Genomic DNA, 24,191 nt, shown 5'->3' on the forward strand with positions numbered 1-24,191 from the left:
GGTGCCCCCAAAGTGTGCCAGTTTAAAGCAACAAAGACCAAGACATTTTACAGCCTAACACCTGAGTAAACAAAAATTTTAGGTCTACATGATTTTTTGGTAATTCTCTTTTTCATTTTGTATGGGAGATGCACAGTTCTGATTTCAGTTTCCTTTCTCAAAGAGAGCACTGAACAGATTTACCTTCCAGTGTCTTCAGCAACAGGGGAGCTGCAACATCTTTCCCAGCTTTACAGTTGGGGGAGATTACCTGGCCAGGGTCACAAGTTGGAACATAAGGAACCCTCGGTGATCATTCCAGTCTTTTTCTTTTACTATTATTTTTTTAATTTATTTGACAGGATGAGAGAAATCACAAGTAGGCAGAGAGGCTGGCAGAGAGAAAGGAGGAAGCAGGCTCCCCGCTGAGCAGAGAGCCCAATGGGGGGGGCTCGATCCCAGGACCCCGAGATCATGACCTGAGCCAGAGGCAGAGGCTCAACCCACTGAGCCACCCAGGCGCCCCTGATCACTCCAGTCTTGTACCCTGGAGTCCAGCGTGTGCTCCTTGCCACCTACTAGTGGGTGCTATGGTGGCATTCAAAGCCCTCAGCTGAATTTCCACTTCCCTTCTCATCCAGCTAGCAATCCATGAACTCTTCTCCAATCAGTTGGATTGCGGCTACTGTAAAGCAGACCCCCGCTTTTCCTACACCTACCCAAATGCCTTCCGTGTAGCTCAGCACAGGCCCCCATCGTCCCCTACAGACAGCATTCCGCAGAGGTCTCCCCACTTCTGCTATACCATTTCTCCATCAAAATTTGCAATCTGGCATTTGCTAATTAACAATTGAAACATGCTAAAACCTTACTCATTCAGAGATTAGCTAGGCTGCTTGGGAACTTGAATCGCCCAGGACACAATCTAGAAAAGTTAAAAAACAAACAAAAAGCAGCAACAAGTTTTTGAGTAACAAAAAAGTGAACGTTAGGTGAAGAATTCTCACCCAAGCCTGGACGCTATTGATACATTTTTATACAGTGTTAACAATCTAATACTGTCCACCCTGCTGGAACTAGAAGCCCCTGTCAGCTAATACGTGGAGCACTTGCCCTGTGCCAAGCACTATGTTAAATGTTTTACCATACGTGCAAGAGACGGAAGAGATTATTTTCAAGGCCACAGGCAGTAATGAATGAAACCTGCACGGCAACCCTTGCTTTAAACAATTGCCATCTTCCAGCCACCCAGCAAGCAGTGAGACTGGTAGCATTAAGATAGAAATCCTGACTGTAGGAATGTGAAGGGAACTGGAAAAAAAAAAAACAACAGACACTAAAACTGCAAGTGCCTAGAAGCCTGGGGAACACTGGGTGCAGGAACAAAGGGCCTTCTGGTAGCTCCTGAGGTCTGCGCTCCAATATGGCACAACCCAAGGGACTCAAGTTCCCAGTCTGACTTTACCTTTCCCTGTCCTGAGAAGGATTGCATTATGTTTGCTAACAGCTGTTTTAGGAAGCTGGAAAGTGAGGTATACATTCTGGAATAACTATCCCCCACCCCCACCCCGCAAAAAAAGGTGAAAATATACAGAGGGAAAAAAAACTTTCATCCTAAAAAGTTTAGGGATTTGAAAAAGTCTTTCTTGAAACGCCCCTTTTTAAACAAAGAAGGTGCCAATCTACTTACATTTGCATAATAATTTATCTCTTTTAACAGTCTTTCATATTCACCTATTTTAATTCAGCACTTGGGGAAGGGAGAGGAGCAGAGATGGGGGGTGGGGTGGGGCGGAGAACAGCATTAACACCTGACTGTATCCCCCCGGAGTCTAGAAGTTAGTCGGTGGCGGAGCCAGACGGAATGGGTCTCACCAGCCAGCGCTGCCTCGGACAGTTTCCAAATCCTTAGTTCCTCACTTATTTCACATATCCCAGGACGTCTGATGAACGCACCTCTGGATTATACGTTATCTCCTTCAACCCAGGCGGGCTTCCTGGAGGAAGCCGACTGGCAAGGCAAGTCCTGCGATGCCACCTGCGGCGGCCTCCGTCGCGACGGTAGCGCGTCACGTGCCGCGAAAGAGACGGGGGGCAGCTGGGGAGCGCCCCGGGGGGGACCCCCTCCCGACCCCCCTGGCCAGCTGCAGGCCCTGCGTCACGTGACGAGCCAGGCCTCAGGTCACCTGCCGGGGGTGGGGGGGCGGTCGGGGGCGGCGGGCGTCCGGGCTCCCCACTGAGCAGGCGGGGCGGGCGCGAGGCCGTGCGGGTCGCTGGGGACCGGAGCGGCGGAGGGGGCGGCCGCGGCGGCGGCGGCAGCAGCAGCGGCGGCGGCGGAGGGGGCGGCCCCGCGGCCGCGTCACGTGGTGCGAGGCGGGCAGCCATCTTGCTACAAACACAAACAGAGAGGAGCGGCCGCCGCGGGAGCGCCAGCGCCCCCTCCCCCGCCGCCGCTGCCGCTGCCGTCGCCGCCGCCGCCCCCTGGCCCGCCGCGCGCGCCGCCAACGCCCCGGCACCGGAGCCTCGCGCCGCCCGCCGCGGTAAGCGCTCGGCGGCCCTGCGGACCCCGGCCCGCCGCCGGGCCCGGGGCAGGCCCGCCCCCGACGCCGAGGCGGCCGCGCCGAGCCTGCGAGAGTCCGAGCGAGAGCGCGGGCCGCCGGCACGGACCCTCCCGCGTCTCTGCCCAGGCCGCCGCCGCCGCCGCCGCTGCCGCCGCTGCCGCCGCCCGGTGCGTCCGCCCTCCCGCCGGCCCCTCCCCGGCGCGGCCCCGAGGGAGGCCGGCCCCCTCCGGGTGGGCGGCCGCCGTCGCCCCTCGCCCCGCGCACCTGGCGCCCCCTCCCTGAAGGGCACGCTGTCCTCCCGGGCGGCCCGCCTCCTTCCCACCCCCGCGCTCCTAACGGTCGCCCTCCGGCCCCTCGGCAGCCCTGCCCGGCCCCCTCCCGTCCACCCGCATCCTCCGCCGGGCCCGCCCGGGGGCCCCCGACCCTGATGCCCGGCACTCCCGGGAGACTTCCCCAGTGTGTCTGGGCTCTTGTCGGAATTAGCTGGGCCCTGCGGGTCTTAAAGTCCAGGCGTTCCATGACTTTGGCCAACGTGGAAGCCTGCCTTCTTCACCAAAGCACCTCCGCTGGGTCTTCACCTAAATTTCCTTTCGACGGGCGACATTAGTGCTTGGTCATTGGGGTCTCCTTCCTCCTTGTTGCCCGGCCGTTTCTAACACCTTAGTCTTTCCGTCTCCAGGCCAGGCTCTTCTCAGCCCAGCGCCTCTGATGCAGCAGCTCCCCGGCCACGGCCCCTCACACTTTGCCTCCCCCCACCCAAGTTAACTTGAAAGAGACCCTCATCTTGCATTTCTTACCCAGTCATTACCACAATTCCCAGTAAGCCTCCTGGTCTGGTCTTTCATAGGGCTCCAGCCCTGGGAGATGCTAAGTCCATTGCCGGCCTCTTATATCCTCTACTCATCCCAGTCTCACTCCCCTCTTGCTTCTTACTGCTGCTTACCCAAAACTCACCCTGCACACCGCCTCTCCACTGTCCCTCCCAGCTGACGTGCCAGTTGTACCTTGGCGCCCCCCAACCCCTGGTCTCTTCATCCCAAGCCCCATGGATACCAACAGGCTGGTCCCTTTGCCACTCATGATGCGGGAGTTTGCCCTCAGGATCCCTCATCTGTACTTTTCCCTGGGCAGTCCCAGGCCACCAATCCCTCACCCAGCTCCAGTTTTATTTCCTAGTTGTAGGTCTCCTGTGTAACTGGGAAGGGCCGAAACAAATCTGGGCTTGGCGTTGCTGCCATGGCCTGGGGACCAGAGGCCTTAACGGTCCCATATGGTGATTACAGTCAAGTGAGTTGTGTTCCTAGACCTCTGGCCTGCCTTTTTTCAGCCAGTGGACAAGTTAGTTTTGTGATCTGATGAATCCAGGGACCCCAGTGAGCCCTTGTCTGTGGTTGGAGTTAGGAATAGTAAAAGCAGGCCCACTTCAGAACAGAGAAAGGGAGAAGAGGTTGCTATGTGAAAGATTTAAAAAATTCTAAGGAGAAATTTAAAGTGGCTTAAAACTACCCCTTCTCCAGTCTCAAATAGTGTCTAAGAACATGGGGTCCCTTGTGGGGGCAGCTGCATCCTCCCTCCCTTGTTTTCCCTGGCTGGGTCCCAAGACTGGGCAAGTGGGCAGAAGGGATCAAGTGAGGTAAAGTGTGAAAGCGCTTTGAAAACTTAACCAGTGAACATGCCAACGGGTGTTATTTCTCGTGATGGCTCAGAGAAGTAGAGAGCTGTGCTAACTGACCAGGCAGGGGGTACACGGTTGTACCCCTTCCTAAGCCTCCGAGTTATCCTACCATGCATGGAGAATCTTTCTATCCTGAGAAAGGGCGGAGTCACCTCCCAACAGGCTCGGAGCGGGGCGGTTTGCTGGTTGCTCAGATGTTGGGGAATTTGGGACTCCACTTCTGTTAATAGTGGTACCTCTTTGTGCCAAGGCACATTGCTCTGGAATGGGGCTAATTTTAGGGGTGATGGAATGAGGAAATGATGTTAACTTAGCATGTACTAGGACTGCCTATTCTCTGCATCTTTTTCTTCTGAGAGTTCTGAACCCCAGAGAACAGGCTTCCCTCCTGTTCTGCCAGCCTGTTGTGAGCACCCTGGACCAGTATGTGTCCTCTCCTCTCAACTCCAGCAGGGGGCAGCCTTTTAATAGCAATAATTCCAATGCCTGGGGAAGGAGCTTTTACAGAGGCATACTGAGGCCTGAGAAAGAAGACAGGGCAGGCAGGGACAGAGGGAGCGCGAGTAGGGAGATGAGGCAGAGAGAAGGTAGGACCACGGGGTGGCAGGTAAGCTGGAAGGGGTCTGTGAGGCGATCCTTAGATGAAGAAGCCAGGAAAGGGTGCTGTGCCCAATGCTGTCTGCTCCCTGTCCCGGCTCGCTCTTCCCTGGGAAGGGACCCAAACACTTGGCTTTGAGAGTTTGTGATAGAGAAACTTAGCAGAACGTTTTAAATCTCTTCTTGAGGATTTCCCTCCTGGCAGGATCTCAGATACCTCTCATGGGATAGCATAATTAGGAAACGATTTCCTTGCTTGGTCTTCAGAGGGGAGACCGAACTCGCATCAGTTGCTCTCTTGTCTTCGTTCTTCCCAGACAGCAAGTAGGCTTTCCCTGCGCTCGTGATACGGAGGAAGGGCCCTCAACCTTGGCAGTGTTGCTGCCGCCCCGTGTGTTCTGGCCAGTGTAGAAGCATGCCCGCCCTCCGCCCGTTAGACGCCAGTAGCACCTTCCAGCCATGCCCACCAAAGCCACCTGCAGATACTGCCACGTGTCCCCTGGGGAGCACAGCCCCCCTCCCCCACTGAGAACCACGGGCTTGGAGGAACCCTGGAGAAGACTCCCGAGGGTCTGCAGGGCTGGGCACCGTGGGGCGGCTCGGGAGCTGCTTGGCCGCGCCTCCTGCAGTCCGGGGAGCGGCCGGCGGCCACCAGCTGCCACCAGCTGCCGGGACTTGGTGGCTGGGCTTACCTGGAGACGCGACTTTTTTCCTCCGGCTGCCCCTGTGCTTCCTCTGTCCTGACTGCCTTTCCTTGCTCCCGCAGTTGCCCTGCTGCTCACACCGGGAGCCACTCCTCCTCGGTTTGCTCCTTACAGCCGGGACGGAAAGGCGAAGGCTAGAAGCGGAAGCGTCGAGGAGAGCCGCCTTTGCCACTCCCTGGAAGGGAGGGAGGGTGAGTTGTCCCCTGTCCCCGGAGCAGCCTTCCACACCCACAGGGCTCTTCTGTCCCCCATCTTCCCCTTGAAGAAGATGTGGCTCTTCTGGAATGAACTGCAGGAAGCTCAGAACAGTCTTTCCTGAGGTTTGTTTGAAGGGAGATGGGGTGTTTTCCTTCGGCTGAGGAAGACTGAGGTCTGCGGGAGCTAGTCCCCAATGTCTTTTTTTTTTCCTAAACCTTTTTTTTAAATGGTGGTTAAAAAGACCATTTAATTGAGTTTTCAGCCGAGTTTTTGAGTGTCCGACTCTGTGAGGTTAAGTCTGTTCGCGTTGTGCAGCTGTCACCACCGTCTGGCTCTGGAGTGGCTTCATTTGCCCCCTTCAGGCCAAAACACAGTACCCGGTTCACTGCACAGCTCCCCGCTCTCCTCACCCCCCAGCCCCGGCCCGGTCCTTCTCCTCTTTGTTTTTAAACTTGATTCTTCAGGATTTGCACATGAGAGGAATCCTATGGTATTTTTCTTTCGTGACCGCGTGGTTTCCTGTCACGTAATGTCTTCAAGGTCGATTCATGGGTTGAATGAAGTAGGGGTGTTAGCATGGGAAGAACGAACCCCGCTCTGTCGTTCCGGGAGGCCTGCCTCAGTCCGGTGAAAGGGAGAGCTTTTCAACAGATGAGTCTCCTGACGGCCACGTGTGCCGTGGGGTGCTCCGTCACCAGCAGTGGCCACTTGGGACTGCTTTGAAGTAAAGCCCGCGCCGGGGCATGTCCCCCCGTTCTAGATGCTCTCCAGAGCCGCATTTCCTGCTGGGATTCTGGGACCGCGTCCCGCCTCTGTCAGGACATTTTCCTTCGTCTTCCCATGTGCAGCTGTAAGTGAGAGTGGTGAGAATCTGCTCCTCCTTTCTTGCCAGAGTTGTGTGGAGTCGTGGACTTGATGGAAACTGTGGAGGCCCTGGGGTCCAGCCTCCCCACCAGCCAGTGAGGGAAGCCCCCGTGCAGCTCCCTGAGACCCAGCCCACCTGTCCTCGCTTGGAACCGCCAGGGATGAGCCGCCTCCTGAGAGCCGTTCCTTAGAGGGACAGGTCACTGCCACTGCCACTGCTTCTATCGACCTCATTTCTACTTTATGGTAAGGGGAGCTCCTTCCTAGTTTATAGCATAAGAATCTTCTCTTCTTGGGGGCGCCTGGGTGGCTCAGTGGGTTAAGCCTCTGCCTTCAGCCCAGGTCATGATCTCAGGGTCCTGGGGTTGAGCCCCGCATCTGGCTCTCTGTTCAGTAGGAAGCCTGCTTCTCCCTCTCTCTCTGTGCCTGCCTCTCTGCTTACTTATGATCTCTCTCTCTGTCAAATAAATAAAATATTTAGAAAAAGAAAAAAAAAGAACCTTCCTTTCTTGCTTCTTAGTAGTTATGATGGGCTCTTCCTGATCCGTGGAAAGGGTCTGGGTGTTGATTCCTGTTGGGTAAACCAGCCCGAGGCGGTCACTGGCCAGACTTAACTGCCCTCAGCCTTCCGTGTGCCCTGCCTTTGGCCTTGGAATAGGGCCTCCCCGCCATCAGTCCCCTCCTTCTGGCTTTCCCCCGCCGACATTGAATCCGCGGATTCTAGCCACCAAACAAGCAGCCCTGAGTTCTTCCAGAGGGGAAATAGGTTTGCTCCCAGACTTGATTCGTAATTTCTCTTTTCCTAACTGATGTTTTTTGTCTTTTGAATATCTGGGCTCTGATAGGTTTTTGGTTTGCTGGCTCGTTTGTGTTTTGTTTTTGTGTTGAGCGTGCCCGCATGCCTCCGCCAGCCCTTTCCCGAATGCCTCGCCGCACTGGGAGGGTGCTGAGACCCGTGTCTCGCTCAGCTCTACTGAGGGAGTTGACTACTCTTGAGGCCTAATGTGGGGGACAGAGGAGGAGCTGGGGCTGTAGTCCTCTGCGCTGGATAGCTTGAAGTTTCCAGCATCTGTAGATCTCCCCATTAAGCAGGACAGAGGAGGGCCAGAAGTGGGGGAGGGGGGGCCCATCTGGCCCATTGGTTTAACCCCAGCTCTGTTTCCTCACCTCTCGGTAAGGATCTTTTCCGGATGTGAAGCTCCCTCGGGCGCCACTGCAGTCAGATCATCATCCTGTAGCTTGGGGACCTTGGTTCATTCCAGCATTGGCCCCTGCCTGAAGACAGCCCAGTCCCGGCCCTACCTGCTTCCTGGGGCCAAGGCTGCCGAGTGAGTCTGGGGCGGAGGGAGGCGACCTCTGAAGGCTGCCGAAGCCAGAAGGGGCTCTAGCTGCCCCCGCCCCTCCTCTCTGCCAGGTCTTCCCTCCTCGTGACAGTTCGCTTAACTCATGGTGTGTGGCACGTGGCTGGCTTAGGTGAGTCCTTTCAGAGTCCGTGTGGGAGTCTATAGTGGATTCTGTCGTGGTGCTCCGCGTGTGCGGTCTCTCAGGCCTAGCGTCCCTGCGCCTCCGCAGGTGTTTGGAGAGTGAACAACGTGCCAGGTCCCCGCTCCTCCCTTCAGCCCCTCTGACCTCGAGGACACGCCCACCTCCATAATGGCAGCAGAGACCCTCAATTTTGGGCCTGAGTGGTGAGTTCGACACGCTCTGGATGGTCTGGAGAAGCCAGAAAAAATAGGGTTGCTCAGACTCCTGTCTCTTTCCTTCCCTGTGTCCCTTTCCTAGGTTGAGAGCCCTTTCCAGCGGTGGCAGCGTGGCCTCCCCGCCACCCTCCCCCGCCATGCCCAAGTACAAGCTGGCTGACTATCGCTACGGGCGAGAGGAGATGCTGGCGCTCTATGTCAAGGAGAACAAGGTGCGGGGAGATGGGTGTCGGGGGCGTGTGGCCCAGTTGCCTGTTTGGTTTGAGCCGGTGGAGAGGGTCTGGGAGTGGGTGGGATCCCAGCTCTCCTGCCGTGACTGACAGGTGCCCGATGAGCTGCAGGACAGGGAGTTTGCTGCGGTGCTACAGGAGGAGCCGCTGCAGCCGCTGGCGCTGGAGCCGCTGACCGAGGAGGAGCAGGTGGGGCGGGGCCGGGGCGGGGCTGGGGCGGGGCCGGGCTCTGGGTCATCCCCTGCAGAGGGGCCAAAGCTGGGGAGGTAGGTGGTGGGGCTTGTGGTTCTGGGCAGGGGTGAGGGGGGTGGGTGTCTGTGTCCTCACTCCCACCCCTGGCTCCCTCCTCAGAGAAACTTCTCCCTGTCAGTGAACAGTGTGGCTGTGCTGAGGCTGATGGGGAAAGGGGCTGGCCCCCCCCTAGGTGGCACCTCCCGTGGCAGGGGCAGCACTCGGAGCCGAGGTAGAGGGGGTGACAGCGTGTTCTGGGGGTGGGCGGGGGGGGGCGGTCTGTGGTTGTGAGGGTGCAGAGAGGTAGTCGGCAGGTTTCCCACATGTATCTCATCTTTTTTCCAGGCCGCGGCCGTGGTGACAGTTGCTTTTACCAAAGAAGCATTGAAGAAGGCGATGGGGCCTTTGGCCGAAACCCCCGGGAGATCCAGCGTAGCCAGAGTTGGGATGACAGGTGCTGGCAGCATAGTGGCAGAGCCGAGTGAAGCCCTGTGGCTCGGGTCTCTGTTGTTAGAGGGCAGCAGGAGACCCTCCAAATAAGCCCTGGTCACAGAGTTTCCTCTTTGCCTCGGACTGGCTCCCTGCGGCCCTTTCGTCTTACTTCTGATTCTCTTAGTACCTGTTTATCCTGTGACCTTTTCTTGCATGCTCTCCTGTGCTCCCTCCCAAGCCTGACATTTCTCTAGGACACCCCCCCATGCCGTCCCACTTCCCACCCCTCTCAGGGCAGAACAGACAGAGGGTTCAGAGGTGCTACATGTGGGAGGGCGGGGTGGAGTCTGTCCTCTTCTGACCAACACCTTTGCCTTCTGCAGAGGCGAGAGAAGGTTTGAGAAGTCGGCCAGGAGGGATGGAGGTACGGAGAGCGGCGATGGCCTGGTCCTAAAGGTCATTGAGAGGTGGCGGGGAGGACTTAAGTGGGTGGTGCCATTAGGGGGTGTTTTCCTGAGGGAGGCGGAGGGGACAGGAGGGCCTGGAGCGGGGCTCCTCCAGGGACCGTGGCTGCCGTTCCGCTGACTGTGTCTTCCCCCGCCCCCAAGCACGATCCGGGTTTGAGGAGGGAGGGGCTGGCCCGAGGAAGGAGCACGCCCGCTCGGATAGCGAGAACTGGCGTTCTCTTCGAGAGGAGCAAGAGGAAGAGGAGGAGGGCAGTTGGAGGCTCGGGGCAGGACCCCGGCGAGACGGCGACCGCTGGCGCTCAGCCAGCCCTGGTGAGGCTGGGGCCGGATGGGTGTCGTGGGGTCAGAGGGTGACGGAGACTTCGTGTGAGGGTGGGCTCCCGAGGCCGGGCGGAGGGAACGTTAGAGCTTTCTGGAGTGGGGTGCGTGGGAGAGCAGGCCTGGAAATGCCGCTTGTTCCCGGGCTGGAGGGATGGTCCTGGTGGGCGGCTTGACTGGGATACTGACCTTCCTTCTCCGTCTTTTCCTGCCCAGATGGCGGCCCCCGCTCTGCTGGCTGGCGGGAACACGGGGACCGGCGTCGCAAGTTTGAGTTTGATTTGCGAGGGGACCGAGGAGGGTGTGGTGAAGAGGAAGGGCGGGGTGGGGGAGGCAGCTCTCACCTCCGGAGGTGCCGAGGGCCTGACGGCTTCGAGGAGGACAAGGATGGGCTCCCGGAGTGGTGCCTGGATGACGAGGACGAAGAGATGGGCACCTTCGATGCCTCGGGGGCCTTCCTGCCTCTCAAGGTACTGGAGGAAACGCAGGGAAGGTCTCCACTGGAGGGCGGTGGGGCCTTCCCCGGTGGGGGCCTCTCACTCCCACCGGCTCATCCTCTGCCTCTTGCTCCCCCACCGTGTCCCCTAACCTTGTGCAGAAGGGCCCTAAGGAGCCCATTCCTGAGGAGCAGGAGCTTGACTTCCAGGGCCTGGAGGAAGAGGAGGAAGAGCCTCCCGAAGGGCTAGAGGAGGGGGGGCCCGAGGCAGGTGAGCCTGCGGCGTGGGGTGGGGAGAAGGGAGAGCGCCTTGAGCCAGGCCAGGTAGGCAGAGGGGCCCTCACCAGGCTCTGCCACCAAGGTGGCTTGGGCGAAGAGCATGTGTCGCCAGGTGGGGGAGGAACGGAGCAGGCCCGTGCCTGAAAGGCAGACAGGCAGTTCACAGTCAGGCGTCAGCAAGATGATCCGTGCAAATCCTTCGGACAGTCTGAAGAACATGGCTTTAGTGAGTCTGGGGCGGGGTGTGTACAGCCTTGGGCTGTGACGTGAACACGTGCACGGTGTGTCCGGTGTCCCGAGGCGGAGTTTGTGATGCTGCTTTGCTGGGTGTTAGCAGAGTTGAGCAAAGTTACGTGGGTGGATTCAAGGCCCGGAGACCTAGGTTTGGGCCACAAATGGGGGAATTAGTGTCAGGTCATTTTTAAGGCCTTCCGGCCCTTTGGTTTTGAATTCTGGTAATAACCTGTTTCTTTCAGGAGGAAAGGAGCTGACCCCACTACCTCCTCAGGAGGAGAAGCCCAGTTCCCCCTCCCCACTGCCCACCTTGGGCCCACTCTGGGGAGCCAATGGGGAAGGGGATGACGCCGCAGACAAGGACCTCCCAGCAGCTGAAGGTAGCGGAGAGGGGGTGGGGGGGGCACTCCTCTTCCTTGTGGTAGGACGGAGGTACCTGAGGCATCTTGGGAGGAAGGGGTAGAACTAGAGTCCACTTCTCTGGAGTGAGGGTGCACAGGGAGGCCTCTCGTTCTCGTCTATGGACCCCCCCCCCATTCCACCTTCTTTGCTTCTAGATGATGTGAGGGGACTGCCGCTGAGTCCTGGGGTAGGCTCACCGTCTGGCCCACCTGGAGATCTGGAGGATGATGAAGGCCTGAAACACCTGCAGCAGGTGTGAGGGACCTCAGAAGGCTCTGGGGATCCTGCCCCACGGGGGACGGAGAGCCATCGTTGCGTCTGCCCTTGCCCTGTCCCATGCTGTCCCCATCTGATCCTCCGCATCGCAATCTGACCTCCCGACCCCACCCCGGTCTTGGCTGCGGCCCCATCCTGATGCTGCCAGGATTTGGCTGTTGAGCCTTTCCTCTCTCCTCTGTCTCCCAGGAGGCGGAGAAGCTGGTGGCCTCCCTGCAGGACAGCTCCTTGGAGGAGGAGCAGTTCACGGCCGCCATGCAGGCCCAGGGCCTGCGCCACTCAGCAGCTGCCACTGCCCTCCCCCTCAGCCATGGTGCGGCCCGGAAGTGGTTCTACAAGGACCCCCAGGGGGAGATCCAAGGTGCCCGTGGGGAGTAGGAGCCATGCAGGAGGGGCTGCTGGGGGCAGGGGACACCGCCATTCTCGTTCAGGGCTTCTCTGGCACAGCTTTCTGACCGAGTTGTCCTTCCCTTGGTCCAGGCCCCTTCACAACACAGGAGATGGCAGAGTGGTTCCAGGCGGGCTATTTTTCCATGGCGCTGCTTGTGAAGCGGGGCTGCGATGAGGGCTTCCAGCCCCTGGGTGAGGTGATCAAGATGTGGGGTCGTGTGCCCTTTGCCCCAGGACCCTCGCCACCCCCACTGCTGGTAAGCACGGCCCCCTTGGCGAGGAGTGGGGAGGGGAAGCGGGAGCCGGGCTGGGGCCGGACAGATGGCAGCAGGGGTGCGGGGTGAGAGGAGGTCAGAGCCACAGGAGCGCTCTGGCCCTCACCCAGGGCAACATGGACCAGGAGCGGCTGAAGAAGCAGCAGGAGATGGCCGCGGCGGCCTTGTACCAGCAGCTGCAGCACCAGCAGTTCCTGCAACTGGTTGGCAGGTACGGGGCACCCAGGAGGCCCTGGCGGCTGGGTCGGGCCGGGCGGCCTCCACCCCTGACGCCCGTGCCCGTGTTGGCAGCCGGCAGCTCCCGCAGTGCGCGCTCCGGGAGAAGGCGGCTCTGGGGGACCTGAGCCCGCCGCAGCAGCAGCAGCTCGCGGCGTTCCTGCAGCAGCTCCAAGCTCTCAAACCGCCCAGGTTCGTGGGCCGGGGGCTTGTCGGGGGAGAGCGGGGCAGCCCCAAGAGGAACTCGGAGTTCTGAGAATCGCCGCTTTTTTCTTCAGAGGCGGGGACCAGAACCTGCTCCCGACCATGAACCGGTCCTTGTCGGTGCCGGATTCGGGCCCCCTCTGGGACATACATACCTCAGCCTCATCACAGTCAGGTGTGTGGCCCGCTTGTTCCTGCCCCAGGTCCCTGGGTGGGGGGGTGTTGGTGACGGACTCCGAGTCTGCTCCCGTCCTCCGGCTGCCCCAGCCCAGCCGAGCCTGAGCCGCCTCCCGCCGCTGCCCTTGCCTCCTGCAGGCGGTGAGGCCAGTCTTTGGGACATACCAATTAACTCTTCGACTCAGGGTCCAATTCTAGAACAACTCCAGCTGCAACACAAAGTGAGTGGGCTTCCTGGGGCTGCGGTCCTCGGGTGGCTGGGGTTGGGCCGAGGCAGGGATGGCCCGGGGCCCCCGGGTCTGCCGTCTGAGCTCGTTGGCTGTGCCAGTTCCAAGAGCGCAGAGAAGTGGAGCTCAGGGCGAAGCGGGAGGAGGAGGAGCGCAAGCGGCGGGAGGAGAAGCGGCGGCAGCAGCAGCAGCAGGAGGAGCAGAAGCGGCGGCAGGAGGAGGAGGAGCTGTTTCGGCGCAAGCAGGTGCGTGCCCGGCTGCGCCCGCCCGCGCCAGTCTTCGCCCGCCCGGGCCCGGGGCCAGGCCACCGGCCCTCACCGCGCTGCTCCGGTCCAGGTGCGGCAGCAGGAGCTCCTGCTGAAGCTGCTGCAGCAGCAGCAGGCGGTGGCCGCTGTCCCCGTGCCGCCGGCGCCCAGCTCCCCGCCCCCGCTGTGGGCCGGCCTGGCCAAGCAGGGGCTGTCCATGAAGACGCTGCTCGAGCTGCAGTTGGAGGGCGAGCGGCAGCTGCACAAGCAGCCCACGCCCCGGGAGCCGTCGCGGGCCCAGGCCCCCAACCACCGCGTGGTGAGCAGGCCGGCCCTTCCCCCGCTGAGCAGCGGTTTGGGAGCCGTGGGGAACCCCTTGCAGTCAGCTCCCCGGGTGACCTGGGGTGGGGGGAGTCGCTTAGCCCCGACTTTTGAGTCTGAGCCCTGGTCTGTATCTGACTCCGAAGCGTTTCTCTTCTGGGCGGCCCTCCCCTTGCCCCACTGGGCCACCTCCGTGAGCCTCCCCGCTTAGTTGTTCTAGCGTGTGTGTCCGTATCGGGGCCGCTCTGATTCTCGCCATCTGTAGCAGCTTGGGGGCCTGGGCTCGGCCCCCCTGAACCAGTGGGTGTCTGAGGCCGGGCCGCTGTGGGGCGGGCCCGACAAGAGCGGGGGCGGCAGCGGCGGCCCGGGGCTCTGGGAGGACACGCTCAAGAGCAGCGGGAGCCTGGCCCGCAGCCTGGGCCTGAAGAATAGCCGGAGCAGCCCCTCTCTCAGGTGGGTGCCGGGGCCTGCACGCTCCGTCCGGCCTCGGGCCGGGGCTGGAAGGACGGGGCAGGCGTCCGCTCACGTCCTGGCTCTCGTTCCTCCCCGGCCCGCGCAGTGACTCGTACAGCCACCTGTCAGGTCGGCCCGTGCGCAAAAAGACGGAGGAGGAAGAGAAGCTGCTGAAGCTGCTGCAGGGCATCCCCAGGCCCCAGGATGGCTTCACCCAGTGGTGCGAGCAGATGCTGCACACGCTGAGCACCACGGGCAGCCTGGATGGTACAGGCTACCGCCCCGGGGGCCGGGCGGGGCCGGGGCTTCCGGGCCTGCCTCGGGTGGACCCTGACAGCCCCCCTCCTGCCCCTCAGTGCCCATGGCTGTAGCGATCCTCAAGGAGGTGGAATCCCCCTACGACGTCCACGATTATATCCGTTCCTGCTTGGGGGACACGCTGGAAGCCAAAGAATTTGCCAAACAGTTCCTAGAGCGGAGGGCCAAGCAGAAAGCCAGCCAGCAGCGGCAGCAGCAGCAGGTGAGGCTTCGCGGGCCCTAGGCGGGTCGGGGGAGGCTTCCCCTCACCCTGCTGACCCAGCCTCCCTCTCTGAGCCTCGCAGGAGGCGTGGCTGAGCAGTGGCTCCCTACAGACAGCCTTTCAGACCAACCACAGCACCAAACTCGGCCCTGGGGAGGGCAGCAAGGCCAAGAGGCGGGCGCTGATGCTGCACTCGGATCCGAGCATCTTGGGTGAGTTTGGGGGTGTGGCCACGAAGGAGGCTTTTTACTCAGCAGGGCCCAGGAGCCTGGGGAGAGCTCAAACCCAGCTTCTCCCCGGCTTCAGGGTACTCCCTGCACGGACCTTCTGGTGAGATCGAGAGCGTGGATGACTACTGACCAGCCCGTCCCACCAGCCCCTGGGCTGTAGGCCGGGGGCGGCAGCAGCGGCGTGGACCCTTGGGTCCCCAGCCTGCAGGCTCCCCACAGGGAGCGTAGGAGGAAGCAGGGGCAGGGTCCCCAGCACTTGTTACAAACCACACGATGCACCTTAACTCACCCACCACGAGGCACTTTACAGATTGGGGGGAAGGGTTTTTTTTTTTTTTTTTTTGTTATTTTCTTTTGTTTTTTGTTTTCTCTTGGGGAAAAAAAAAAAAAAAAAAAACAACATTTTAAACAACCCCGAAGAAAACGTTAGGAGAGACAAGAAAAAAAAAATTGTTCAAAACTAGACTCTAAGCACCCCTTCCCCCTCTAGGGACAGTGAGGGTGACAATGGAAGGTCCACAGATATTTTTTGGGATTTTTTGGTTTTTGGTTTTTGGTTTTTTTTTAAGAAAAAGAAAATGGAAAAAAAAAAAAAAGGTTAGGAGATTGAAAGAAAAAAACACACTGTTATTTTGGGGCGTTGGGGACATGGGCCCCACGGACCTGTCCTGCCTGGCCCCCAAGGCTGCACTTACCCTCCCTGCCCCGCACGGTGGGCCATCGGGGTAACTGGAAGCTGGGGTGCCAGCAGTTTGCACAGCGAGGCCCCCTCAGCCCCGCCAGCCGGACCCGCTGTGAACGGCTCCCTTTGTTGCTGTGACTGTGGCAGAGGCGTCCGGGGTCGGGGCCAAAGTAGCCCCTCGGCTTTGCTGCTTTGGGGAAAGAGTTGCACAAATGGGCCGGGCCGCCTCCGCTCTCCGGGCCGCCGTCCTGTGCTGGCTGATGAGGTAGAGGGGAAAGGGCCAGCCAGTGCCAACCTCATCTGGCTGTCAGGGTGGTGGAGGTTCCGCTCTGGCCCTGGTGAGGGGCTTCCCCCACTGCTGCCATTTTGCGGGGGACGGCCTGGGTGTGAAGCTGAAAGCCTCAGCTCCCTGCCTCGCCACATGAATGTATTCTTCGGGCCACAAGCCCCTGCCGCGCCTTCTGCCTCTACCCTGCTCGAGGTGGGAGTGGAGCAGTGCCTCCAGGAGCTGGAGAGAGAGGCACCACTGCGGGACTGCTCGCTCCTGGGAAAGGGGCCGGAGGAGGGCCTAGGAGGCTGAGGGAGTGGGCAGCGCGGGGCTTCAGGTTGCGGCGCGGGGGCTGTTCGGAGGGAGTTCCCTGCCTGCAGCCAGCTGCGTGGGCTGCGGACCACCCAGCTCTGCTCTGACTCCTCCATTGACCAAATGGGAGAGGAGCAAGCAGCCTCTCCCCTTCCCGCTCCCCTGATGCGTTTTTAATGTTGGGTAAGGTGCGGGGGTCAAGAATGGAAGTGTTGTCTCTCCCGGGTCAGGGGTAGGCTGCCCTTCTGTTGCTCACCAACTTATTCCCAATCACCTACCTGGGTTTGTCTCCGTTTGTGGTTTTTTTTTGTTTTGTTTTGTTTTTTTTTGTTTTTTTTTTTTTAAAACAGTTTCTCTTTTGGCTTTTTCATTAAACTTCTCCCATCGACCTCATTGCTCAGAGCGCAGTATTAGGGCAGGAGTCTGCCACTGCCTCCCCTCCATGAATGTATTTAATCCTTCCTGCCCTGGGGAAATGGGGAGTGGCCTGTTTTCTTTCCCCATCCGTCCCCAGAGAGACCACATTTTTTTTTTTTAATTTTGTTTTTGTTTTGTTTTGCACCAAAGTGGCAACTGGGTCAGTGTTGGGGGATAAAGCTGGCCTCGGGGGTGGAGGGGCACCCTCCGCCTGCTTCTCCCTGGTTTCAACAGTGTTAGCGTCCGTGAAAAGACAATATTCTCTCTAAAGCAATAAGGGGGTGATGGGCCAGGGGGAAATGTCTTGCTGCTGCTGGCCCCCCACTCCCCCCTTCCTCATGCCAGTATTTGGCGGCTAGAGGAGTGGGGGGGGTACTGTTGTGACTGAATGTAACTGCCCCCACCCCTGCCGCAGCCAATGCAGGGGAGGGGGGTGACACTCTTCCCTGTCTCTCCCTTCCCCTTCCCCCCAGCTAAAGAGACTTTGAACTTAGGGGGCCCTTGAGCCTGGAGAGGCCTTAACCCTGTGAGGAAGTGTAGGGGGAGCCCTCTCCCACCCCCATCCCCTTCTGAGAGTGGTCAATGTTTACAAGCCCCTGAGCCCCCCAGCCCAGGGACTCCAACCCCATTGTTGTCCTTTCTCACCCGTCTTCCTGGGCCCCAGCTGCTCTCCCACCCTCCCTGGGTTGGGGTGGGTGCAGGGGCTGTTCTGTATCCCCTTGTCTGCCTTGGACCCAAAACCTCCCCTACCCCCACCCTGTGTGACTCCCCTCTCTTATACCTGCCCCTGTAAATATTCCCCTTCCCCCAATAAAACTTGGTGTGTGTTCTCCCCTTCTGCCATGTGTCTTTTCTTGGGGAAGAGGGTATTTGGGGAACGAGACAAGGCTAAGCGCTGGGAACTGAAAAGAGCTGGGGCCGGGGACAACCGGTCAGCCAGCCGGGCTCAGGGCTGTGTGTCTTTGGGAGCATGCACAGCCCTGTTGGGTAGAAGATCCTCCTGCCTGACTTTAGCTGAGAACCTGTGGGAATTTCTCTCTGGTCCCAATTTATAAAGACCCGTATCCACCCCACCACCGCACCCCTGACACATACACTGGTCTGCCCTGGGAGCAGAGACCTGGAATGAGAAAGACACAAGGGGCGAGACCAGGTACAGAGTTGGAATTGGTTCCTTTATGGAAAAACTGAAAATATAATAAAAATTAAAATAAAACCAGTTTTAAAAAAGCCAGCCCCTGGAGTTTCTACCTCCTGCCTCTGGCCCTCCAGAGGGATGAGGCCCCAACCCCAGGGCAGCAAAAGGATGAGGGCTTTCTGCCCCTCCTCTTCCCCCATTCTATCCCCATCTTTATCTCCACAGTGGGGGCCCCCGGGAGGAACCAAACCTGGGTAGGGGAGCAGGGACCCAAGGCCCCGTGGCCCGAGGAGGGAGGCTTGGTGTGTACCCAGCCCCAAAGCTCCCGGCCTGTAGTGTGGGCATGGGCAGGGCCCCTCTTGGCCTGGGCCCAGTGGGGCGGTAGCTGTTAGTTCCAGATCTTGAGGAAGGAGTCCCAGGAGCCTGTGGCCACAGCCATGCCATCATCAGTGACCCCGAGGCAGCTCACACGGTTGTCGTGGCCGGCGAGGACACCTGTGAGGGAGGACGGTCAGAACCCAGGCTCCCCGAGCCCAACATCCACCCCACACACCCCCCGCACCGGCACCCAGCACACACCTGCACGGTCGCCCTTCATGGCGTCCCAGATGTTGCAGTTGAAGTCGTCGTAGCCGGCGAGCAGCAGCCGGCCGCTGCGGGAGAAGGCAACAGAGGTGATGCCGCAGATGATGTTGTCGTGAGAGTACATGAGCAGCTCCTGGTCAGCCCGCAGGTCGAAGAGGCGGCAGGTGGCATCGTCGGAGCCGGTGGTGAAGGCGTAGCCGTTGGGGAAGAACTGCAGGACACGGGACCGAAGCGGGATGAGGGCACAGCAGAGCTGGGAGCCTGGCAGACGGGCCAGCCCGGCTCCACCCAGAACTTACCGCCACGGCATTGATGTCCGACTCGTGGCCGATGAAGGTCTGTCGGCACATGGAATCCCGCACATCCCACAGCTTGATAGAGGCGTCACAGGCACCAGACACAAAGGTGCGGCCATCAGGGGCCAGTGACAGGGACATCACATCTCCACTGTGCCCAGCAAAACCCACTGTCTGCTGGCCTGTCTCAATGTCCCACAGGGCACTGGAGACATGATGGAAAGAAGGAAGGGATCAGAGAGGGATACAGGGCAACCCCCCGCCACCCCAACCGTGCGAGCCCAGCTCTGAGAGAACGTCCGAGCAGGGGGCACACGGAGCCACCGGGTTACAGGAAAGGGAGGCCAAGTGTTCAGAAGACCCCGTGCCCGCTCCGGGCACACACTACATACTAAACACCAAGGCAAGGGCACTCCAGGCAGGAAGTATTGGTGAGTCCCGACTACCTAGCCCTGGCAGGGCCTCACCAGGTGGTGTCCCCGGAGCTGGTGATGATTTGGTTGTCATCCAGGAAGCGGCAGCATGACAGGTACCCTAGGGAAAGGGGCTGGTCAGCCGAGGCTCTAAGGGCGGGCAGCACAGCCCCTCCCCCCGCAACAGCGCCCCCGAGCCCTGCCAGGTCCCTCTCACCGGTATGGCCAGGCAACTCCCGGCTGACCCGGACATTGCCCTCGCGGGTCTTGAGGCTGTAGATGGAGCAGATGTTGTCTAGCCCTCCGCAGGCCACAAAGTTCCCTGAGGGCGCATAGGCACAGGTCATGACCCAGGAGGAGCGCAGAGGGATGGCATGGACCTGGAGAGAAGTGGCAGTGCCCAGGGTCGGAGCCAGCCAGGGCCTGCGGCCCCCCCACATCTGGCCTCAGGCCCCACCTCTACCTTGTTGGTGGTATAGCTGTCCCAAATGATGAGCTTCCCGTCCTGGGAGGCGCTGACCAGCAGCCTATTGAAAAGTGACAGTGGAGAGACAGAGAGGTCAGGGTGGGAAGCTCCCTCTGGAGACAGGACACCGTTCCTCCTCTCTCATCGGGTGGGAGGCCCTCTGCAGCAGCAGACCTGCTGACCCCAGCAGCAGCCAGGAAGTTCCTGCCAGTGAGCTCCTGCTTCCCACCCCCTGGGGCTGTCTGGGAGTCACTGTCTTCCCAAACACGCTCAGCAACACCACAGGCATCCCGGTCATCCCGCCAGATCCGCCAGGTTGCAACCCCTGCCCTAGTCCGCCTGCTACAAACTCAGCCCAGGGCAAACATACCCCTCAGCACACGGCCCCAAACACACACACACACCCCCCTCAGCACACGGCCCCAACCACACACACACACACACACACACCCTCAGCACATGGCCGCCCCCCCCATACACACCTTGAGTCTGTCCCCCAGTGCATGGCATAGATTTTTGCCAGGTGCCCACGGAGGGTCCTCCGTGTTCTCATCTGGATTCTTCCCACTGGGTCTAGCCCAGCTGTGATCTGGAGGTAGAGGCAGAAGGCGCTCAGGGGGGTTCAGGCGGCATGGCCCACCAAGCAGTGCGCCTCCAACCCTCGCTCCTTCCCTAAACCCCAGGTTCAGCCCTGGATTCATCTCACCTGGGTCAGTGTTGAATCCCCACATGCTTTTCGGGCATCCTATAAGAGATGGCAGAGCCCATCAGAGGCAGGAGAAGAGGGGGAGGAGGAGGCAGGGGAAGGGGTGACAGACGAGCGGAGAATAGGAGACAGAGACTAGGGTAGCCGCACACACAAGAATCCACCCCCCACCACCACCCCAGTCCATTTAGGCCACCTGGCCCTGGCGGCTCAGCCTCCCCAGCCCCGCGGTCAGGCCCTCACCCGGATCTGGTTCCGGAGCTGCTCAGCCTCCTGTCTCAGTTGCTCCAGCTCACTCATGGCGCCGGGCCCGTGGGGCGGGGTTGGGGGCGGCTGGGGGCCGCGGGACGGGGGCTGGGGGAGACAGCTCCTCGCCGCTGGCCCGAGGCCTGGGGGATGTAGGGCTGACGTCAGGCCCGATGCCGCCGGGGAAGGGGGAAAAGGCGGGGTTGAAGAGCGGCCCGGAAGGGGTAAGTGCCGGTGGGGTGGGGGGGAGGGGACAGCAGCGGCGGCCGCGGTCCGCCAGGCAGAATCTGGGTCTTTGGCACAGGAGGGATGTTGCCCAGGAAGAGGTGACTTCCCCAATCGTCCTCCCGCCCCCCGGAAACGGAGCGGGAAGTGCAAGAGGAAGCGCAGGGGAAACCCCTCCCTCGGACAGCAGCCCGGGCGGGACACCCGCGGCAGGAACTGAAGGGGGGACGAAGGGGGGGAGGGGAGGGGGCGGGGAGAGTCCCTTGGAAAACAGACCTGGCGTCCGCCCGGGCCCGCACAGGCACCGCCCTCCTAGCACCTAATTTTAAAAGGGGCGGTGCCTCTTTAAATTCACCCCCACACACCGCACACCCTCCACACACACACCCCCAGCTTCGACTGGGGTGGGGGAGAGACCAGAGGGGGAAGCTGGGCTGTTCGTGGGGTTTCCTAGGCAACCGTCACCCGGACTGAGAGCACCTCATTGGTGAAGTGCCCCCACCCTAGCCCTGTTGCCAAGGCAACCGCATCCACGGCAGAGACCTGTAGGGTGGGTGACCCCACCCCCGGCCCCATCGCCCCCGCCCGACCCAGCCTCCCGCCCCAACCCAGAACCAGCCAGGGTGGCTGTTTACAGGATTTGGGAAAGCCGATTGGCACTAATAGGTTCGGGACGGCTCACCCCGGATAATCCCTGGGCCGGCTGCGCCCCATTAGCCGCCCCTGGCGGGCGGAGGGAAGGGTGGCGGGGAAGGCAGCCCCAAGCCGCTGCTCCCTCCAGCGCCGAGGCCGCCAGTCCCAGCGCGCCGGCAGAAAGCCCGTGGGAGCCGCTCTCGAGTAATTAGTGCTCCGAGGAGAGGTCCCCAGCCCCGAGGCGCGGAGCTGCTCTCTCCCAGACGCGAGCCGGCGGGCGGGCTGGCGGCCCCAAGCGGCCCGGCCCTGCGCCCTCGGCACCCCAGGAGCCCAGCCTCCGGGCTCCGCGTCGGGGCCCCAGGGGCCCGGCCGGCTCCGCTCCAGGGCCCGGAGTCCTGCCCCCTTCTCCGGACACCTGTGTGATCTGGCCGTGCACACTGCACTCTGTCGACCCAGACGTCCCCCACCCAGGTCCCACTTCCCCCAGGCCCTGGGCGTTCCTCTTCCCCACTGACATTTCCCCTCTGCCAGTTCAGCTTTCTACACTAGCGCCGGGGGATGCCCCTCCAAAAAAGCGGGGAGCCTGTTGCGGTGAGGGGCAGAGTCTCCCGCTCCGCGTCCTCAGTTCCGGACAAAGCCCCTTCCTTCCAGCTGCCAGCAGCCCAGGCCGAGCGTCAACGCCAGAGGCCAGGGGCAGAAGGAAACAGGCCGGGAGGAAACCGCCGGGGGCGGGGGCGACGCTTCCAGCCCTCGGTCCCCATTACCCTCCAAGGCCCCCGCGGCGGCCCCCGGAATCTGGGCACACAGCAGCCGGGGCCCCAAGGAAAAATGGGGGTGCCACCGCCTCCGCAGGTCTGGCGGGGCGAAGGGGAGGGGACATGGGAGGGTCCCGGATCTGGCAGCTGGAAGGCGCGGGCCGGTGCCGCGCTGCGAAGCGCAGTGGGCCTGGCCCTCCGGCCCCCACGACCTCCATTTTGCCCAAAAGAAAGCCAGACGTGGGATGAGGGCGTCCAGGAGCTGGGTTTGGGGTTAGGGCTAGTAGAGGGAACAGGGTGCCGAGGGCTCCGCTCTAGGGTAACGCGGCCAGAAAACACGTACAGAACCCAGATCGAGGGGAGGGTGGAGGCTAAGGGAAGGGTGGCCTCGCGGCCTTGCCGGCCCCTCTGAGGATTCTGGAGTTTTGCAAGGCGAACGCCGGCATGGGTGCAAAATGGGAGGACACGAGGGGTGCTACCCAGGGGCAAACGGGAGGGTGGTGATGGGGGAGAAGGGGGCGGGACGGGGCCTAGAGGAAGCCCGGAATTCGGCCCCCCAACTTCTCAGGGAGCAAGAGGCAGGAGAGGCTGGGATGGGGTCTGGGGTGAGGCAAAATGCCCCTGACGGTGCGGAGAGCGCGCGCATTGTTGGGGATGAGGGTCCCCCCAGTTCCCCTTCCGGGTTTGGGAGCGACGGAGCCAGAGGAAGGGAGGGGAGGTCTGGGGTGCTACGTCCGCTCCCAAGAGGCTAGATCGGGGCGACAGAAGGAAGAGAGGTTCCCCCACGGGAATTTGGGGCTGGGGGAGAGGAGGACTTCTTTTGTCAGCGGAAGTACCTGTGGCGGTGGGATTCTGCGAAGGGTCGCTCGAGGAGCGCGGGAGGTCCTGTCTTCCTCCGCGGCGGAGGCGGCAGCGGCAGCGGCGGCGACGCGGATGGATTTCCTCAGTCACCCCAACTCAACCGTCCAGCGCTGCTCTCCCCAGAGCGGAGGGATCCCTCCCGCCAGTGACGCGGCCGTCGCCGCCGCGCCCAGGGCCCGGCTGGGCGAGACCAACTCCTTAGCTGGGGGGAGGCCGGAAGGCAAAAGACCCCTTAAGGGGCAAGGATTGACTCCGTCACAACAAAGATACTACACCAAACTACTTCGACGCAAAAAGGACCAAAACGAATGCGTTGCTTCCCGAAAAGGAGCAAGACACCCCCCCCCGGGACTGACGGAAGTGGTACCGACATGGGGGTGGGGGGGAAAACCGCTCGCTGGTCACGTGACCCACCCTCCCGGACTGGGCGGCTCCAGACTGGGCCGGGGAGCTTGACGCCCCAGTTCTTGGTTCGCCACGCCCCTCCCCCGGTGAGACCACGCCCCTCTACGGGCTGGGACCGGGAGGGTGAGATCCCGACCCGCACCGCACTGGGCCCGCGGCCCTGACGCGGCGGAGGGAGAGAGCTGCTCTTCTGAAAGTCCCCGAGGAGTGGTGCGGTCCCCTGAACCTGGGAATGGTGAGAAGAGTCGTGCCCGGGAAGTCCCCCAGCGTGGGCTTTTGTAGAACTCTGCTGGAGCGCGTGACCCTGTAACAATACCTCATATTTACTGAGTTCCATACTTATTTAATCCTCACGACAGTGCTGTGAATTTCAGGACTAGCATTGTCCCCATTTTATAGCAGTGGAAACAGGTTCCTAGGACTGCAGAGTTGAGATAGGAACCAAGGCAGCTTTAGCGACTTAATTGTGCAGTAATTATCAATACTGGCCTCTTGAGGACCGCTCTCGTGGACCCTCCCTGTAAAGGACTGAGAATGTAAGCATAGGCCTTAGTTTCCACATCTGTAAAATGAGTGTTGACTGCTGCCTGCCCTGCGAGTCACGTTCGATTGTTAGGAGAGTCTGACATTGTGAAAATGCTTTGGAAGGTTCAAGTCAAATGACCAGCCTTCATGGAACCCTCATCCAATTTAAAAGTGAAAGTACCAAAGCAGACAACTTCTTGTAGCCTCAACTCAGGCATTACAAAAGCTTAAAGGCATTACAAAAAGCTTTCAAAGGGCAGTTTTGTTTTGTTTTGTTTTTTTAAAGAAAATAAGAGGGGCGCCTGGGTGGCTCAGTGGGTTAAGCCTCTGCCTTTGGCTCAGGTCATGATCTGGGATGGAGCCCCATATCGGCCTCTCTGCTCAGCGCGGAGCCTGCTTCTCCCTCCCCTCTCTCTG

General features: G+C 60.6%; 2 protein-coding genes across 3 annotated transcripts; one reads left to right on the top strand and one right to left on the bottom strand.

Moving 5' to 3' along the window:
- The first annotated feature begins 2,387 nt into the window (after window positions 1-2,387).
- GIGYF1 (GRB10 interacting GYF protein 1) lies at window positions 2,388-17,358 on the top strand. 2 transcript variants are annotated; one of them, XM_080830015.1, is made up of 28 exons: window positions 2,388-2,519; window positions 5,579-5,707; window positions 6,607-6,824; window positions 7,757-8,051; window positions 8,151-8,266; window positions 8,361-8,490; window positions 8,602-8,697; window positions 8,860-8,971; window positions 9,085-9,193; window positions 9,555-9,595; window positions 9,780-9,950; window positions 10,173-10,426; window positions 10,555-10,663; window positions 11,148-11,285; window positions 11,463-11,560; window positions 11,773-11,944; window positions 12,064-12,230; window positions 12,359-12,459; window positions 12,540-12,656; window positions 12,743-12,843; window positions 12,984-13,066; window positions 13,174-13,317; window positions 13,409-13,636; window positions 13,904-14,091; window positions 14,198-14,358; window positions 14,448-14,611; window positions 14,694-14,823; window positions 14,918-17,358. In XM_080830015.1, exons 5-28 carry the CDS (start codon window positions 8,232-8,234, stop codon window positions 14,968-14,970), a joined length of 3,102 nt encoding a protein of 1,033 aa, XP_080686141.1. In that variant the 5' UTR covers window positions 2,388-2,519; window positions 5,579-5,707; window positions 6,607-6,824; window positions 7,757-8,051; window positions 8,151-8,231; the 3' UTR covers window positions 14,971-17,358. The 2 variants fall into 2 exon arrangements, with proteins under 2 accessions (XP_080686141.1, XP_080686140.1); XM_080830014.1 differs by having other exon boundaries at window positions 14,694-17,358.
- A 316-nt stretch (window positions 17,359-17,674) lies between these two features.
- Window positions 17,675-23,191, bottom strand: GNB2 (G protein subunit beta 2). The gene is made up of 10 exons (XM_080830016.1): window positions 22,820-23,191; window positions 20,368-20,513; window positions 20,125-20,163; window positions 19,901-20,007; window positions 19,416-19,479; window positions 19,170-19,332; window positions 19,007-19,073; window positions 18,543-18,744; window positions 18,238-18,454; window positions 17,675-18,153 (listed from the first exon to the last, which is right to left on the bottom strand). Exons 2-10 carry the CDS (start codon window positions 20,422-20,424, stop codon window positions 18,047-18,049), a joined length of 1,023 nt encoding a protein of 340 aa, XP_080686142.1. The 5' UTR covers window positions 20,425-20,513; window positions 22,820-23,191; the 3' UTR covers window positions 17,675-18,046.
- Window positions 23,192-24,191: the final 1,000 nt, after the last annotated feature.

This window comes from Martes martes (assembly GCF_963455335.1).
Source record: "Martes martes genome assembly, chromosome: 18".
Lineage (NCBI taxonomy): Eukaryota > Metazoa > Chordata > Mammalia > Carnivora > Mustelidae > Martes > Martes martes.